At 34.6% G+C, this 17,196-nt stretch overlaps 1 protein-coding gene across 9 annotated transcripts in view; it reads right to left on the bottom strand.

Moving 5' to 3' along the window:
- EFR3A (EFR3 homolog A) overlaps nt 1-17,196 on the bottom strand; it is a 117,910-nt gene that overhangs the window by 59,238 nt on the left and 41,476 nt on the right. For all 9 annotated transcript variants that reach the window (XR_009214734.1, XR_009214735.1, XM_032760447.2 and 6 more), the window contains exons 4-8: nt 16,111-16,261; nt 12,622-12,743; nt 8,557-8,706; nt 6,887-7,024; nt 3,137-3,215 (exon numbers count right to left, since the gene is read on the bottom strand). Coding sequence is in view for 7 of the 9 variants with exons in the window: in XM_032760447.2 (XP_032616338.1) it covers nt 3,137-3,215; nt 6,887-7,024; nt 8,557-8,706; nt 12,622-12,743; nt 16,111-16,261 (640 nt within the window). In the remaining 2 variants the exon portion in view is untranslated. The remainder of the gene's footprint in view (nt 1-3,136; nt 3,216-6,886; nt 7,025-8,556; nt 8,707-12,621; nt 12,744-16,110; nt 16,262-17,196) is intronic.

The following is a 17,196-nucleotide window of genomic DNA, read 5'->3' as shown; positions in this document are numbered from 1 at the left end:
GGAATAAGTGCAGTGTGGTGCTGAGAAGAATGTATATTCTGTTGATTTGGGGTGGAGAGTTCTGTAGATGTCTATTAGGTCTGCTTGGTGCAGAGCTGAGTTCAATTCCTGGATATCCTTGTTAACTTTCTGTCTTGTTGATCTGTCTAATGTTGACAGTGGGGTGTTAAAGTCTCCCATTATTATTGTGTGGGAGTCTAAGTCTCTTTGTAGGTCTCTGAGGACTTGCTTTATGAATCTGAGTGCTCCTGTATTGGGTGCATGTATATTTAGGATAGTTAGCTCTTCTTGTTGAATTGATCCCTTTACCATTATGTAATGGCCTTCTTTGTCTCTTTTCATCTTTGTTGGTTTAGAGTCTGTTTTATCAGAGACTAGGATTGCAACCCCTGCCTTTTTTTGTTTTCCATTTGCTTGGTAGATCTTCCTCCATCCCTTGATTTTAAGCCTATATGTGTCTCTGCACGTGAGATGGGTTTCCTGAATACAGCACACTGATGGGTCTTGACTCTTTATCCAATTTGCCAGTCTGTGTCTTTTAATTGGAGCATTTAGCCCATTTACATTTAAGGTTAATATTGTTATGTGTGAATCCGATCCTGTTATGATGATGTTAGCTGGTTATTTTGCTCGTTAGTTGATGCAGTTTCTTCCTAGCCTTAATGGTCTTTACAATTTGGCATGTTTTTGCAGTCGCTGGTACCGGTTGTTCCTTTCCATGTTTAGTGCTTCCTTCAGGAGCTCTTGTAAGGCAGGCCTGGTGGTGACAAAATCTCTCAGCATTTGCTTTTCTGTAAAGGATTTTATTTCTCCTTCACTTATGAAGCTTAGTTTGGCTGGATATGAAATTCTGGGTTGAAAATTCTTTTCTTTAAGAATGTTGAATATTGGTCCCCACTCTCTTCTGGTTTGTAGAGTTTCTGCCAAGAAATCCGCTGTTAGTCTGATGGGCTTCCCTTTGTGGGTAACCCGACCTTTCTCTCTGGCTGCCCTTAACATTTTTTCCTTCATTTCAACTTTGGTGAATCTGATAATTATGTGTCTTGAGTTGCTCTTCTCCAGGAATATCTTTGTGGCATTCTCTGTATTTCCTGAATTTGAATGTTGGCCTGCCTTGCTAGATTGGGGAAGTTCTCTTGGATAATATCCTGCAGAGTGTTTTCCAACTTCGTTCCATTCTCCCCGTCACTTTCAGGTACACCAATCAAACGTAGATTTGGTCTTTTCACATAGTCCCATATTTCTTGGAGGCTTTGTTCGTTTCTTTTTATTCTTTTTTCTCTAAACTTCTCTTCTCGCTTCATTTCATTCATTTGTTCTTCCATCACTGATAACCTTTCTTCCAGTTGATTGAATCGGTTGCTGAAGCTTGTGCATTCGTCACGTAGTTCTCGTGCCGTGGTTTTCAGCTCCATCATGTCCTTTAAGGACTTCTCTGCGTTGGTTATTCTAGTTAGCCATTCGTCTAATCTTTTTTCAAGGTTTTTAACTTCTTTGCCATGGGTTCAAACCTCCTCCTTTAGCTCGGAGAAGTTTGATCGTCCGAAGCCTTCTTCTCTCAACTCGTCAAAGTCATTCTCCATCCAGCTTTGTTCCGTTGCTGGTGAGGAGCTGCGTTCCTTTGAAGGAGGAGAGGTGCTCTGATTTTTAGAATTTTCAGTTTTTCTGCTCTTTTTTTTCCCCATCTTTGTGGTTTTATCTACCTTTGGTCTTTGATGATGGTGACGTACAGATGGGGTTTTGGTGTGGATGTCCTTTCTGTTTGTTAGTTTTCCTTCTAACAGTCAGGACCCTCAGCTGCAGGTCTGTTGGAGTTCGTCGGAGGTGCACTCCAGACCCTGTTTGCCTGAGTATCAGCAGTGGAGGCTTCAGAACAGTGAATATTGGTGAACAGCAAATGTTGCCGCCTGCAGAGACTCTTAAGGAAGAGCCTAAAAGTGAACTCTGTCTGATCCCAGAGTACAACTCTTAATCACATCTTGTTACCCTCAAGAAATAAATTTAGCACAACAGATAGGCTTTAAGTAAAATATTTTCCCTTTACCACAAATGTCTTACTATATTTGAAACTATGTCTACGTAAACCCTTAAGGATATAAATCCTGGTCAAGACTAGCTAGTTTGTTTTATGGAGAGAGGGTGAAATATTACCTAAGAATGATGCCTACACCAATTTTATTGTAAATGGCAACTAAAACAATCAAAACTATCCAAAGTTTTAACTCTACAATGATAATAAACAGAAATTCCTATTCTAGTATATACTACCATTTCAAGAAATGTTATACATGTTTTCCCAAATTGCCAAATCCTGTCATAAAACAATAGTAAAATACTAGACTATAGCTATCCCTTGATATACTTGGGGATAGGTTCCAGCCCCACCCCATACCAAAATCTGCACATACTCAAGTCCTGCAGTTGGCCCTGCAAGGAAAGAAATCAGCCCCCATATACGTGGGGTTTTGAATCCAACAAATAATAGATTTTCTATCTGCATTTTGTTGGGAAAAAAAAAAAAAACTATACTATAAGTGGACCTGCACAGTTGAAACTCATGTTATTCAAGGGTCAGCTATATATAAGACTTTCTGATATCCAGATAAAGTGACAAGAAAGGAAAGTCCCTTAGTCTAAACTCCACAAGAAGGTAACCATCTGGAAAGGCAAGTGCACGCTGAGGCCAGCAGCAGTCCCAGGCAAATCTTCAGCTCTCCAGTGCCCAAAGCTACTCATTTAAATAGTCGTATACATAGGAGACTAGATACAAAGCTTAGGGCCCATCCAGCAAAGGAAGGCTATGAAATCAGAAATCCCTGTGACAATTTGGAATCCCTAAAAGACAACACCCTCAATGAATCAGGGGATAGCAGGAGACTGTCAAGAAGCTTGTCTGTGTTGGCCTTGGCTCTGAGGGGAACCATGATAACATGATTTAGCTGTTTTTTATTAGATCTATCTTTTCATCTTGGCCAAGAAGAAAATATGTAGCAAATGAAAATGAATGAGACAAAAGAGCTAAATTAAGAGCAATGATTTATATCCTACAGCTTCCCACATCTGTTTCATAATGTGCTTATCCATACAGAACCAAAATTACTTATATAAATACAGTAAATAGTTAATCAAACCTTACCTGAATGGAATACATTATAATTTTAAAGCAGTGAACAGCAAATTCATTGGGATCCCACAGTTTATGATGATCTAAATGCCTGCAAATAACAAAAATTACTTTTAAATTCTCTATTTTATTATACTTTCTTCCTCTAGAAACCTCAATAGGAAAAGCTTAATAGTGAGAATATTACCTAAAAGAAAAGCAAGATTTCAATTTAATTCGTAATTAATGAACTTCGTGAAATATATGTTGCAATTAAAGCTATTTCTAAAGCAATGCTGTGGACTAGAAGTAGTTTTGTGAACATTTATTCAACAAATATTTATTGATTCCGTTTAATGTTGTGATTTATTAATTTACTTCTCTCAAAGGGTAATTTTAACTAACAAATAAATCTGAATGAAAGAGGGTGAATGAAGGACAAATACAAGGCTGGAAAACACCAGGGGAACAGCTTTAGATTATATTCACAGATGGCCAGATATACTTCTCACCTACTGTATCAAAATTAAATTTTAAAAATTGTCCTTCCATATCAAAACTAACTTTATTATAACTATAATTTGTTGAAAATATACTTTATGCTAGGCATATATTATCAACCTTAATGGTTATTCTAGACCATAGGTTCAGGAATAAAATGATCAGAATTTGAATTCTGACTTCATTTTCTACCTATATGTCCTTGTCCATGAGTGAGTTACTTGACTTCTCTAAGGGTTAGTTCTCTGACCTGGAAAATGGGGATAATAACAACATCCATTTCACAAGGTAAAAGGATTAAGTAAGATAAAGTATATAAGGTTATTAGCATAGTCACAGGGTGCAGCCAGCACTTGATAAGTGGTAGCTTCTATTTTAATATATAAATAAACCATTTAATGCATGCATTCAAAACTCTTCAAAGGTGAAAAAATTGGAGCTCAGAGAGGTTGAATGAGTTTTTCAAGTTCATACAACTAATAAACAGCACATCCTGATATGACCTATATTAACATCAGTGCTGCTTCTTATAACTTTCATTTCCTTGAAAGTAATAATTATTTTTTGGGTCATTAAAAATGGAAATGGTACAAAAAAAAAGACCTGAAATCCCTCTTGAATCATCACAGTTATTAAGGTCTACTATGTGTTACATGCTATGCTCTAGGCTCTATGCATTCGAAGAAGCATTTGAACTTGCCTACCTGTTCTAAAGAAGCCTGAATGAAGAGTAGAAGGCAGAAATGAAACCCACTAATTAAAATAAAGTGGACAGAAGCAGTGATAGAAACACATTCAGAGAATTTACAGAACAAAATGCAGAAAACAAATGCACAGTTAACCTGAATCTGATAAACTGGGTAGTTTGTCTTATAATTGAGGCAAATTCTTCCATCTTCACTCTCAGAAGATATAAAATAAATCTTTAACGCTAATATGACCTGTATTATCATAATCTTATGAATTCTTAGCCAATAGTCAAGTTAAATATCGTCCAATACAATATTTATCTGCTAAGAGGCAGAAAAAGAAACTTTATTTACCGCTTCAAGCATGCTACCAATTACTTATAGTTCGCATATGTACTTGTCAAGAATTTTATTACAGTAACCTGCTAACATACTGGCCGTGGCTCAAATTTGTCCTATATAGCCCTATCTGATTAACTTTCTCAAAGGGAAATTCTAGCCACTTCATACTTTTGAGCTAAGATCTCCACTAATTATCTATAAACTTAAATATAAAATTTTAAGATCTCTACAGTATAGCCTAAACATTTTCCCTCTTATCTCACTGTAACCCCTAAACTATATCCAGCACTCCAGCCAACAATATCAGTGTCTTGTGCTGTTGATTAAAAATATGATATTCAAAATTTCTTTTAACTCATCTATTTTCTTTACTCGATCAAATAATAATTGAAATTAAAAACCTACTTCAATGTCAAACAAAAGCATTCTTTACAAATAAAATACCATTTCCAGAGCAGTTTTTGATAACTACCTTCATCTGCATTAAAAGATACTGGCCCTGGCAGGCTGCTGTGGCTCACGCCTGTAATCCCAGCACTATGGGAGGCCAAGGCAGGCGGATCACCTGAGGTTGGGAGTTCGAGACCAGCCTGAACAACATGGCGAAACCCCATCTCTACTAAAAATACAAAATTAGCCAGGCATGGTGATGCGTGCCTATAATCCAAGCTACTCGGGAGGCTGAGGCAGGAAAATCGCTGGAACCCAGGAGGCGGAGGTTGTGGTGAGCCAAAATAATGCCTTTTCACCCCCCCCGGGGAAAAAAAAAAAAAAACTTTCAAAAAAAAAAAAAAAAAAAAAAAGACACTGGCCCTAAATTCTCAAATTAGACATGAATTATTTGTTTTGAACTGCTAGAGCACTTTTTGTCCTTTTTTCATAATCCATATATTATTTTATAAATATTATACATGTCAATCATCCATCAAATTTGTTATTTATGCATATATTCCCAAAATATCTGGCACCTCACTTGTAGAGGGCATTTAATATTTAATTAACTAAATGGGTAAATGGGTAATGTGTAATCACATATTTACTTAAGATTAATTAAACTAATTAATACATGATCAGAAATTTTAAGTTCTATGTAGAAAAGAATATAACTCAGTTCAAGTTATTCAACTCAAGTACAACTTATTTGGTAAATTCTTTCTTCCAAGCTAGCTCTCTAGATTTTTAAGGCCTTATAGATTAGTTCTAAGAGTATTAAGATAAAAAATGGAATTCTGACGTTAAGTCAGCATGTCTAGATATTAAAAAAATAAATTTGCTCTAAGTATATTTGGTGTAATTCTGTAATTTTTAGTAGCATTTCCATAAGCTTACAGAGCCTTTAAACAGTAGATCTCAATATTTTGGAGGTGGGAGGAAACACAGATCCCTTCAAAAATCTAACGATTCTCTAATTTTTAATACAATTTTGTGATTTATAGATTCTTGTAACTAAGGCTCAACTTTGAACCCTAGGCTAAGAACATCCATCCGTCCTAAATAAAGAATTCTGGATGTTACATTTAGAATATCGTACATATTCTACAAAGCCACTATTATAGTCAGAAGGAGAAAAGGACAAGGTGAATTTTAACAAAAGACAGACTAGCAAAAATGTCTAGAAATTACATAGAATATTATATAGTAGATCTATCATCTGGTGATTGAGTTAGAAACACAAAGGCTTGACAAGGCTTGAGAGACCATATCTATGTGGAGAAACTCAAAGCTCATTAATGTATTTTGCCTGGAGGAGAGCATGAAAGTACCAACGAGATATCTAATATTCTTGCTCTGATTAATCACTATGTAAAAGATGAATTCACTCAGAGATGTGAATGTGATCTAAGGCAGCCCAGCCACAGCAAAAAGACAGCCAATAAATAGAAGCCAGGGACCAGGAAAAACTGACCATGAAAGTTGGTAGAACAAGATACATCATACTTAGACACTGTTTAAATATTTCACCGCACATATGCATTTCAAGGTCTGTAAGCAGATATTCAAGTTAAACAATGCACATGATATTAAACACATTATTACACTTCATACTTAAAGGGAAAAAGCTAATTAAGTAATTGAACCACTGTTCAAACATATCATGCATGACTCAGTCCTGTACAACTTTCACAATGTTACACTGATTCCATTAATAACTCACTCATGCAAGTAAAAAAGTAGTTGTCCTCTATAAATAAGTTAACACAGAATTAATACAGCAAGGTCACAAATAACCAGGAAAACACCAACTACTTACGCAAAAACTGGTCTAACAGCATTATTCATATTCCCAAAAGTTGCTCGACCCAGCAGTTCTCTGAGACAGTTTTCAGCCAGAATAGCAGGATTCTCTTCTTTGTCAGTTGCAGAAGGAGAAGAAGGAGGGCCTATGCGACTAAAAAAGAATGAGAAATAAAGAAAAACACAAGAATTTTAATATTAGTTCTAATAAACAGAATATATTTTACTTTTTAGAAATGTTAAACTGGCATTTTCTTTTTATCCTCCAGTAAATATAAAGCTTAATTCTAATTTCATGAATTTAACACCACCAAAATGAATCATACGCTCTTTCAAATTGAAGAAATAAACTTGGCAGTGCAAATTGTTTCTAGCTAACAGAACGTCTTTTATATATAACTAAAATACTCAGCAGCTTGCTATTCACTTTCATTCAACTTTTCTATATTTATAGCAAAATCTTAGTAGGAACACAGGGCCCAGAGACCATCTTTAGGTATCCTTAATTTAACTGTAAATGGGCAAAAATAAAGTGAAAAACTATGACCTAGCCTGTAAATAAAAAATAAAATTTAAAAGCTAATTAGAATATCTGTATATGTAGCTGTCTTCAGCAGATAATATTCTGTTCATATCCTGAAACATTATTTTAGGCTAATGAATTTATGAATAATAAGTCTAAAAATGTATATGTGGCACAGGGATTATATCATGAAAAAATGTAATTTCTTAAGAATTGACAACCAATGAGCTCTGTTTCTTGTATATTACTTATGCTAATCCTGGACGTCAAGAGCCATAATTATGGAAAATGGGTTCCCAACTAGCTAGTGATCCTTTAAATAGTAAATATTTTAGATAAGGAAACTTTCACCTCAGCTACAGTGCCAAGAATAGGAAAAATACAGATAGTGCTAAAATACAACAAGTTTCACACTTTAGGAAAGGTTCCCAAAGCTGGAGACAGTCACATCTAAGGAATCAGGCATGAATCCTTTCTGTAATTAGTGTAAATTAACATGAACGTGTGTTACCATAGAGTTATCAATTACATCTCATTTCTAGACTACTTTTATGTTGCTATTACACATATAATCACTAAAATCATAAAATTTAAATTTAGAACTGTAAGTGAATGTTGTAGAGGAAAAAGAAAAAACAAGCATATATCCCAAAACAATATTCAATTCCAAAATATCTAAGGACAAATCAAATATGAACAGTGTCTAACCATTTGTTGAAAAAATAAAATACAGTGTGGGTAGCTATTATTATCATTATTATTATTATTTTGGTTAGTTCTAACACCCTGCACAAAAGTATGCTGGGTCTTTTAGATTAACAAAAGTAGAGCTAGAATTTCTGTTTCTCACATTTGCAACTTTAAGTAGTATTCATTAAAACAGCAATTTGGACATTCAATAATTAGTGGCAAATAAACTGTAAACTTACTCTAAAAGAAAATAAAGGCTTAAGTGTATGAATAATAATCTGTAGTCTACTAAGCCTAATACGATCACTACAGACTAAAAATTTTTTTAGAAAGGTACATATTTTTAAACTCACTTAACTTTATGAGACTACTGTTTACAGAGTACTAAAGATAAAACATTCTTATCCTAGCAAACACACATACATATATATATAAAAGTAATACAGTCTCAACACTAATATGTTTTTAAATACCTGTCAACTTCTTCTATCTTTTGCATGTTAAACAGGAGGGATGGAACAATCTTATCCATATGCTGAGGTTCCCAAATGGTGGCCCGAAGTTCATCGTTAACTGTTTTGCGAACCACACCTTGAATACCTCTAATGCCAGCAATTCGTATCCTATAAAAAAAAAAAGGATGAAAATGAGCCATAAAAAAATTATTTAAACAAGTCCGTTTGCCTAGCTAAGAGAATGGATATCAAGTAAATACTGTTATCTTATTAATAAAATATCTTAAAATAGCACACAAGTCTAAGAAAGTAAATTTCAAAAATTTAAGAGACAGAGATATGCCCCAAAAAGGCTTACTTTAAATATCATGTTCTTAAAATCAGCATTTAAAAAGTTAAAAGGACAATAAGATACAGAAATACCTATTTTTCAATTTTAAAAAATCAACAGCATAGGTTTTCTTAAAATGATAATGATACTCCATTTCTTACCTAGAAGTCTCAAGAGCTGAGTGAAAACATGATTTCACTGTTCTGAACACCCTTCATGCTTCTTCAGACTTCTCTCACTGTTCCTCCCTAACGGCCCTTCAACTCCCTTTGACCACCTGGATAGAAGACTAAGCTGGTTCTTTTAAAAGGTATTACAAATAAGAACTATCGAAATGGAGCACAGATAACCTCAGCAATATATATACAAATGTGTCTATAAACACATATACATTATCATATAATAATCTGATAATGTGACTTAAAATGTATCAATATAGTAGTGAGAGAATGCTGCCTTATCCTCCCATCCCAGATCAGAGCACCAAACCTCCTCAAGCTCCTCCTTACACTTCTTTAAAAAAGCAAAAGAAAATAAAAATCTATAGGTTCAAGAATGAGAAGAAAAGTGACTAGAAAACAGTTTCTAAAAACTGCAAAAGAACAAAGTCTCAAGCAGAGCTAACTTGGTGGCCCAATTAGTCTCAAAACATTTTCCTTCTGGTCAAATATGATGGCTATTTACTTTCTTTCTTTCTACTATTTAAAATACTCACCAATTAGTTGTTTATTCAGTTTACCTAGCATTGTCTTCTAAAAACTGTAAACAGGTTTAAACAATAGAAGACATGGGGAGGGAGGTGACATTGCTTTGCATCCCCATGGCAAAATAATGCAGGCATTCAGGAGTAGCAGATGGAGCATGGGAGTTGGCAGTAATATGATACCCAACAGCTGAGAAAAATGAATTGGAAGACATAAAGGCAACTTTTGCCTATTTCAAAGTCGTGTCTATACATGCTGCTTTTTTTTTTTTTTTTTTTTTTTTGAGACGGAGTCTCGCTCTGTCGCCCAGGCTGGAGTGCAGTGGCGAGATCTCGGCTCACTGCAAGCTCCGCCTCCCGGGTTCACGCCATTTTCCTGCCTCAGCCTCTCCGAGTAGCTGGGACTACAGGCGTCTGCCACCACGCCTGGCTAATTTTTTGTATTTTTTAGTAGAGACGGGGTTTCACCGTAGTCTCGATCTCCTGACCTCGTGATCCACCCCAAACATAAAGAAGTCTTGAGAGATTCTCGTGCAGCTATCACAGTGGGCAAGCCTACATTCCTACAAAAGGTGCCTGCTTTACATACCTCCTGCTACACCTTGGGTGATGAGAAGGCCAAGCACAAGGTGGCATGGAGCACATTAACAAACAAGATGATGTGAGACTGCAGCCTAAATGGTGCAGCAGCAGATAGTGGTGCCCTTGTTCAAGGTTAAAGGGCGGTGTTGGTGGTAACTACCAATAGCTACTATAGCTACACAGCTTCATCCAATCCAGATCTAACATCTAGACTAATCAGCACATTCTAGCCATGACCCCCCAAAACGAATTCTACAGTTTCCCCATCAGTAAAATAGAACAACTGTCACATCTACAGCATAGAAATGTTGAACAATTTAAATGAGCTAATTCACGTAAAGTGGTTAAACAATAATTGGCACACAGTAAGCACTCAGTGTTAGCTGTTCCTGTTTGTTGCTAACCATGATGAGGACGATGACAATGATGGTGGTGGTGGTGGTAATTTCTACCACAGCTGAAGTTTCTTCAGAAAATTAGAGTTAAAAGATTGTGATGCATGACTCTACAAGTGGGAGCCAGTTCTTCAAGGAAAATAAGAAAATCCTAACATTTACCAGCCTCATCTCCTACTGTCCATGTCTCCTGGAGTTCTACTTGGTAAGAGCTTGGTAAAAAAATAAAGGGACTGATGACTTATCTAAGTTAGAACTTAAAAGAGAATATAAATATACTTAAAGAAAATCAAAAGGGCTTTTAAGTTAAAGCAGACATAATCAAACTAAGTATTTTATATTAAATAGCATTTTAATTTACTCATTTGTTTTACAGGAATTCAAATACAATGTTGGCATTATGGAACTTCAAATATAATATTGGAAAGACCTAGAGTTAGCAAATTGTACTATAAGTCCTTTCATTGGTTTATAGAAAATGTCAAAGTTTCTTTTTGAAAGCAGTAATGAAAAACAGGTAAAAACACATTCAAAAGACAAGATATTTCACTAGGGGATGATAAATACTTAGAAAAACATACTTTTGAAAGAAAGCAAAAATGTTAAAATCTTGAAAAAATTGCCAATTTCTTTAGCTAATCTTTGTATCTTTTTGCCCCATTAAAAACTTATTATCAGCCTCTGAAGAGAGAGAACAGTCTCATAAACATTTAAAAGATATCCTTTAGAGAGAGAAAAAAGAATTTTCCTGGTGATGGAGACAAATAGAAAACTAATTATTGTAAGGTAATTATAGTATTTTTTTTTTTTTTACCTCTGAGAAGGCTTTACACTTCATAATAAAAGAATAATAGCAGGACTCTAAATGGCCTATACTCTATGGATCAAAAATCATACCAGCAGCATCACAGACAAAAACAAATCTTAGACCTGAAAATAACTATTTAATCACCTTTAAGCTTTCTTTCTCCAAGTTAAAATAAATTTACACTTGTTTTTGTTTCATGTAAACCAGCACTGTAGCTTGCATACTTTAACTGAAATCTAGTTATATTTCTGTACATTCCTTTATTTTAAAATAAAAGTAAAAATTATAAAGCATGCTATATCTTGATTATCAACTGCCCACAGGAACTCTAAATCCTGGTTGATTTCTTGTTTTTTAGGTGTAAGATAGTAATGCTCAAATTACTTTCTATATTTCCTAAAGTCATTTTGGCTTTAATTCTTAACTTTAAAGTTTCTCATTTCTGTATTTCTCATTCTATCAACCTACAGATTGAGTTTATAAAATATTTGATTCCAGATTTTTAGTAGGATATATCTAGAAGAAATGTTTAAAAATGTCCAAGACAGTTGTCATGACAACCTCAGATGGATAGTGATTCAGTAATATACATTCATTCAATTTATCTACTTATTCACTCAAAAAGTACTGAGAGCCTACTATGTACCAGGCACTATTCAAAGTATTGGCGATACTGCAGTCCTCAAACCAAAGTCCTCACCCTCCTGGAATTTATATTCCACAGAGGAGCAAGAAATAAGGAGATATATGATAAGAAGATAAAGATAACTAGGGGTAGAATGAGACGGGTGACATTTAATAAAGGGTGGCTGGGGAGGGTTCTTGTGATAAGGTGTCATTTGAGCAGAAATCTGAACTAAGTGAGGTAACAAGCCATGTGGGCATCCAAGGAACTGTTCTGTGCACAAAGACCAACGTGTCCAAAGGGCCTGAGGAGAAGTGTGACTAAAGTGTTCAAGAAATGGCAAGGAGATCCACATGGCAGGATTAGAGTGAAAGAAGGAAGAAATGATAGAAGGACAGGATCTGACAGAGTAAGCAGAGCATGAAGAGACATTCTAGGCTACAGTAAAGACTGCATTTTAGTGAGCTGGAAAACCATTCTCATTTTGCTACTTCAGTCAGTAATTATAGCTTCTAACAGCAACGGAAAGCCATATTTCAGCCATATTCTTGTTTCCTCTGGTAATCATTATGTAACATATAAACACAATATTCATCTCTAAATTACTTACTATAGATCATAAAGTAAAATAATACATACTCTGTTCGTATTTCTGGATCACTATGACAGGAATGGCACATGGCACTGAATCGAGACACAAAAAAGTCATAACGTCTGTGATAGGATGGTGTGTCTTCTTCAATATTTGCAAATTTGACAAACTAAAAAACACAAATAATATATCTCACCTTCTTGAAGGTGTGGACCAAATACATTTAATTTCATACATTGTCATATTAACAAGCAATATAAAAATACATAACAAACAAAATATCAAATATGACATTAATACAGAAGAAACTTTCTTTTCTTGAGATAGGGTCTTCCTCTGTTGCCCACGCTGCAGTGCAGTGGTGCGATCATAGCTCACTGAGCTTTGAATTCCTAGGCTCAAGTGATCCTCCTGCCTCAGCCTCCCAAGGTGTCAGGGCTACAGGCACGCACCACCAAACCTGTCTAATTTTTTGATTTAATTTTATTTTTGTAACAATGGGGGTCTTGCTATGTTGCCCAGGCTGCTCTTGAACTCCTGGCCTCAAATGATCATCCTGCCTTGGCCTCCCAAAGCACCCAGATTACAGGCATGAACCACTGCACCAACCCAAAAGAAACTTTTTAATAATAAACTTTTAGAAAACAAGAGGAAGAAAAAAGAAGAAACATAATATATGCTTTCCCTGAATCTTAATCCATAATAATGACAGTGTATTTATCATTGTACAAAGAACACAAGCTTTGAACTAAGAAAGGCACAAGACTGAATCCTCCTATTATATACAGCTTTACTTCATTGTATCTTTGGACAAGTTATTTAGCTGTAATTCCTCATCTATAAAATGAAAATAATATTTCTAAGCTTGAAGGGTTGAGAATCATGACATAATTAATATATGTAAAATATCTAGCATATACTGTATTATTTCTTTTAAAAAAACATGAACCAATGTTGCATAGTATTAACATGTATTACCATTATGTATTATTTATGACAAAAATTATATATTATCATTTATTGATATTATTTAATATTTTTCTTTCTTGAATCAGCTATACTATATTATGCTCCACACTTTTCTATATTTGAAACAGTTTACAACAAAAAAGAGGTAAAAATAAAAAGTATCTAGCACAATTTCTGAAACAAAGGAGAACCGAAATACATTCCATCTATTACTGTCATATTGAGTTGGCATTAGCATGAAGAGGAACATGTCGACAAATTAAACCGTACGAAGACCATTAATAAATTTTAAATTAGTACTGGTCATGTGTGACAACATAAGGCACTCACCACTAAGAAAATTAGACCACCAGGAAATACTAGGTAATTAATGTTGCTCAAGATAATATGGCATTTCATTCAATAAAATTCACTCAAATTAAGGTAGGTAACCGGGGAATCTGGTCTTTTGCCCAAATGACTTATTAAAATAATCTAATGGCATTGCTGGGTGAAAGTAAGGAAATTTCTGGAAATGTACACTAAAATTCTCCCCCTAGCTAGTAAGCCACTTCCCCAAAATGTTCCTCACCTAATGTAAACAAAACAGGAGAAGCCTAAGTAGCTACCTTGCCTGAAACTAAGCTTGTCACATCATCTAAATACATTTGGAAATACCCAATATATTCCTGCTGAAGTAAGTGATAAAAATCATATTAAGAGTTTTGAATGAGGGTTTATTTAACGCTCTTGCTACCAGTAATAACTAACAGTGCCATACACTCTTCCAAGAGCATCATATATATCAACTCATGTCACACAACAATCCTGCGAGATTGGTATTCTCATTCTCCTCATTTCACAGATGAAAAACCGAGGCAAGGAGAGAATAAATAACTTCCTCAAGGTATACAGCTAGAAAGTGATATAGGCGAAGTTCAAACTGGGGTAGTCAGACTCTGGAATCCACACTGTCAGCACTTCGTATACTTCCTCTTCCTATACCAGAAAATAATTATCCATAAACAATAGCAGGTAACATATGTTTTTTTTTTATTAAAACTCTGAATGGAAACATACAGTATTCATGTAGATTGAATGCCTTAAAGCTTCTCAGAGAAGAAGTTGGAACTGAAAGACTGAAGGTGATACAATGAAACTAAAGACAAGGGAAGAAATATTATCACTGTATTTTCTTTTTAAAGTAGGTATGCTTTCCCCAAACTTATTTTAAGGAACAGTGGTTCAAGGTAGAAGAAAATGAATGTGGTGAGCAGAAATAGTTCAGAAGTAGTCTAAAAAAGAATAAACATACAAACCCTTAACTTTCATGGTAAACTTATTTTTAAAAGACTGCCAAGACCATTCAAAGGGAAAGAATAGCCTTTTCAACGGATAGTAATGGCACAGTTAAATATCCACGTGCAAAATGTGGATAGAGCTGAATGCTGAATTCACATCACATACAAAAGCTAACTCAAAATGGATTATTAAATACAAACTTAAACTGTAAAACTCTTAGAAGAAACTATAGGAGTAAACCTTTGTGATCTTGGATTAGGCAATAGTTTCTTAGAGATGAAACTGAAAGCATACATACCACCCCCCAAACACACATACACACCCACACACACCAACAACAAAAGGAAAAAAAAAGCAACTGGACTTCATCAAAATCAAAACTTTAGTGACTCAAAGCATACCATGAAGAAAGTGAAAAGACAAAACCATAGAAGGAGAAGATGTCTGCAAATCACATATCTGATAAAGTACTCTTATCAAGAATATATAAAGAACTTTTACAACTCAACAATAAAAAGACAATTGAAAAAAGGAGGGAAAGGATTTGAATAGACATTTCTCCAAAGAAAATATACCTAATAGTCAACGAGCACATGCAGAGTTTTACCATTAATCATTAGGGAAATTAAAATCAAAACCACAATGATACCACTTCAGACCCTTTAGGATGGTTAAAATAAAAAAAGAGACAATAACAAGTACTGATGAGGATGTGGAGAAACAACACTCATATGTTGGTGGTGGGAATGTAAAATAACACAACCACTTTGGAAAACAATTAAACACAGTTACTACATGACTCAACCACTTTGGAAAACAATTAAACACAGTTACTACATGACTCAGCAATTACACTACTAAGTATATACCCAAGAGAATGAAAAACATACATCCACACAAAAACCTGTACACAAATCTTCATAGCAGCATTATTCATACTAGCCATAAAAATGGAAACAACCTTAATTAATGAAAAGGCATGAAACTCAAAAGGAATGTAGGACACAAAGTTAGTGTTGCAATAAAAGACCAAGAGAAAATAAAAATGACAAGTATGCATTCATTTACAGGCAGATATTCTATTATGATTAGTTAATACCACAGATTTCACAAGAAACAGCAGAAAAAGTGAGAGGCAAAGTATTCTAATTATCTTAATTTGTGTTGACTGTTCAAATGCCCTTTTCAGGGAATTTGCCTTTACCAGGTAAAGTCATTCTAAGAAGCAATTAATTCTAGATATGCTAATTAAGCATAAATTTAGTAAACAGAATAGTTTTACTCACAGAATTTGTTCCAAGAACTTGAAGCTTTGGTTCCCCCGATTCCAGCAGCTTTGCCACCATATGAAGAAAGCTTTCTACAAATGGCTTAATGCTTTGAGAATGGCAAGCCATGAGAAGTTGGTCCAGTGCCTCCATAGCAATCAAAACATACCTACGTGTAGGAGAAAAAGAACGTCAAAGCATTTCTACCTCTCTTAATTCTCCTAAGTGCTTTCCATTGGAAGAAATGAAATAGTCTATTGAAATACACTGAAGAAAGAAATGCAAATTTATTAACTCCTAAGTAAAATCTTAATTCTCACACAGCACTAATATCTTGTAGGTTATAAAATAATCCTTTTATCGAAGTATACAGAAAATATACACTGTATTCCTCCATTTTCTCCTTAACTATCTGAGCTTCTTTAACATTAACTTTGTGTATATTTTTCTTTGTAAATATGGACATTTTCTATTTTCCAGACTTTCAACCATATTTACTTGTATCTGACCCAAAATAATTATTAAAGTAATGTGACAATTTCCAATATCATCTACTTATATGTCTAAATATGAGTAGATAAAACATTATCAGCAACATAATATTATTTTAAAAATCTCATAAATGTTACTTTACAATTCATCAGATTTTACATCTTGTACTTAAAATTCAGACAGATACCAGAGGCTAGGAAGGGCGTGTAAGTGTGGCTGTGGGGGCGGGGTGTGGAGGAATGAAGAGACGTTGGTTAATGAATACAAACTTATAAAATTAGATAAAAGAAATAAGTTCTAATGTTAAACAGCACAGTAGGGTGACTGAAGTTAGCAACAATGTACTGTATATCTCAGAGTAGCTAGCAAAGGACTTGAAATGTTCCCAACACACAAAAATGATAAATTGAGGTGATGGATAGCCCAAATACCCTGACTTGATCTTTACACATTCTGTACATGTAACAAATACTCACAGGTACTCCATAAATATGTAAAATATTATGTATCAATTTTTAAAGGGTAAATCCAAAACAAAATTAAAATTCAGTCCTTAGATACTTTGCCTTCAACAATCAACCATAAAGCTATGTGTGCCATGACTTACTAAAA

This window comes from Hylobates moloch, unplaced genomic scaffold, assembly GCF_009828535.3.
Source record: "Hylobates moloch isolate HMO894 unplaced genomic scaffold, HMol_V3 SCAFFOLD_9, whole genome shotgun sequence".
Lineage (NCBI taxonomy): Eukaryota > Metazoa > Chordata > Mammalia > Primates > Hylobatidae > Hylobates > Hylobates moloch.
Note: the sequence above shows the minus strand (reverse complement) of the source record. Positions and strands in the feature narration are given on the sequence as shown.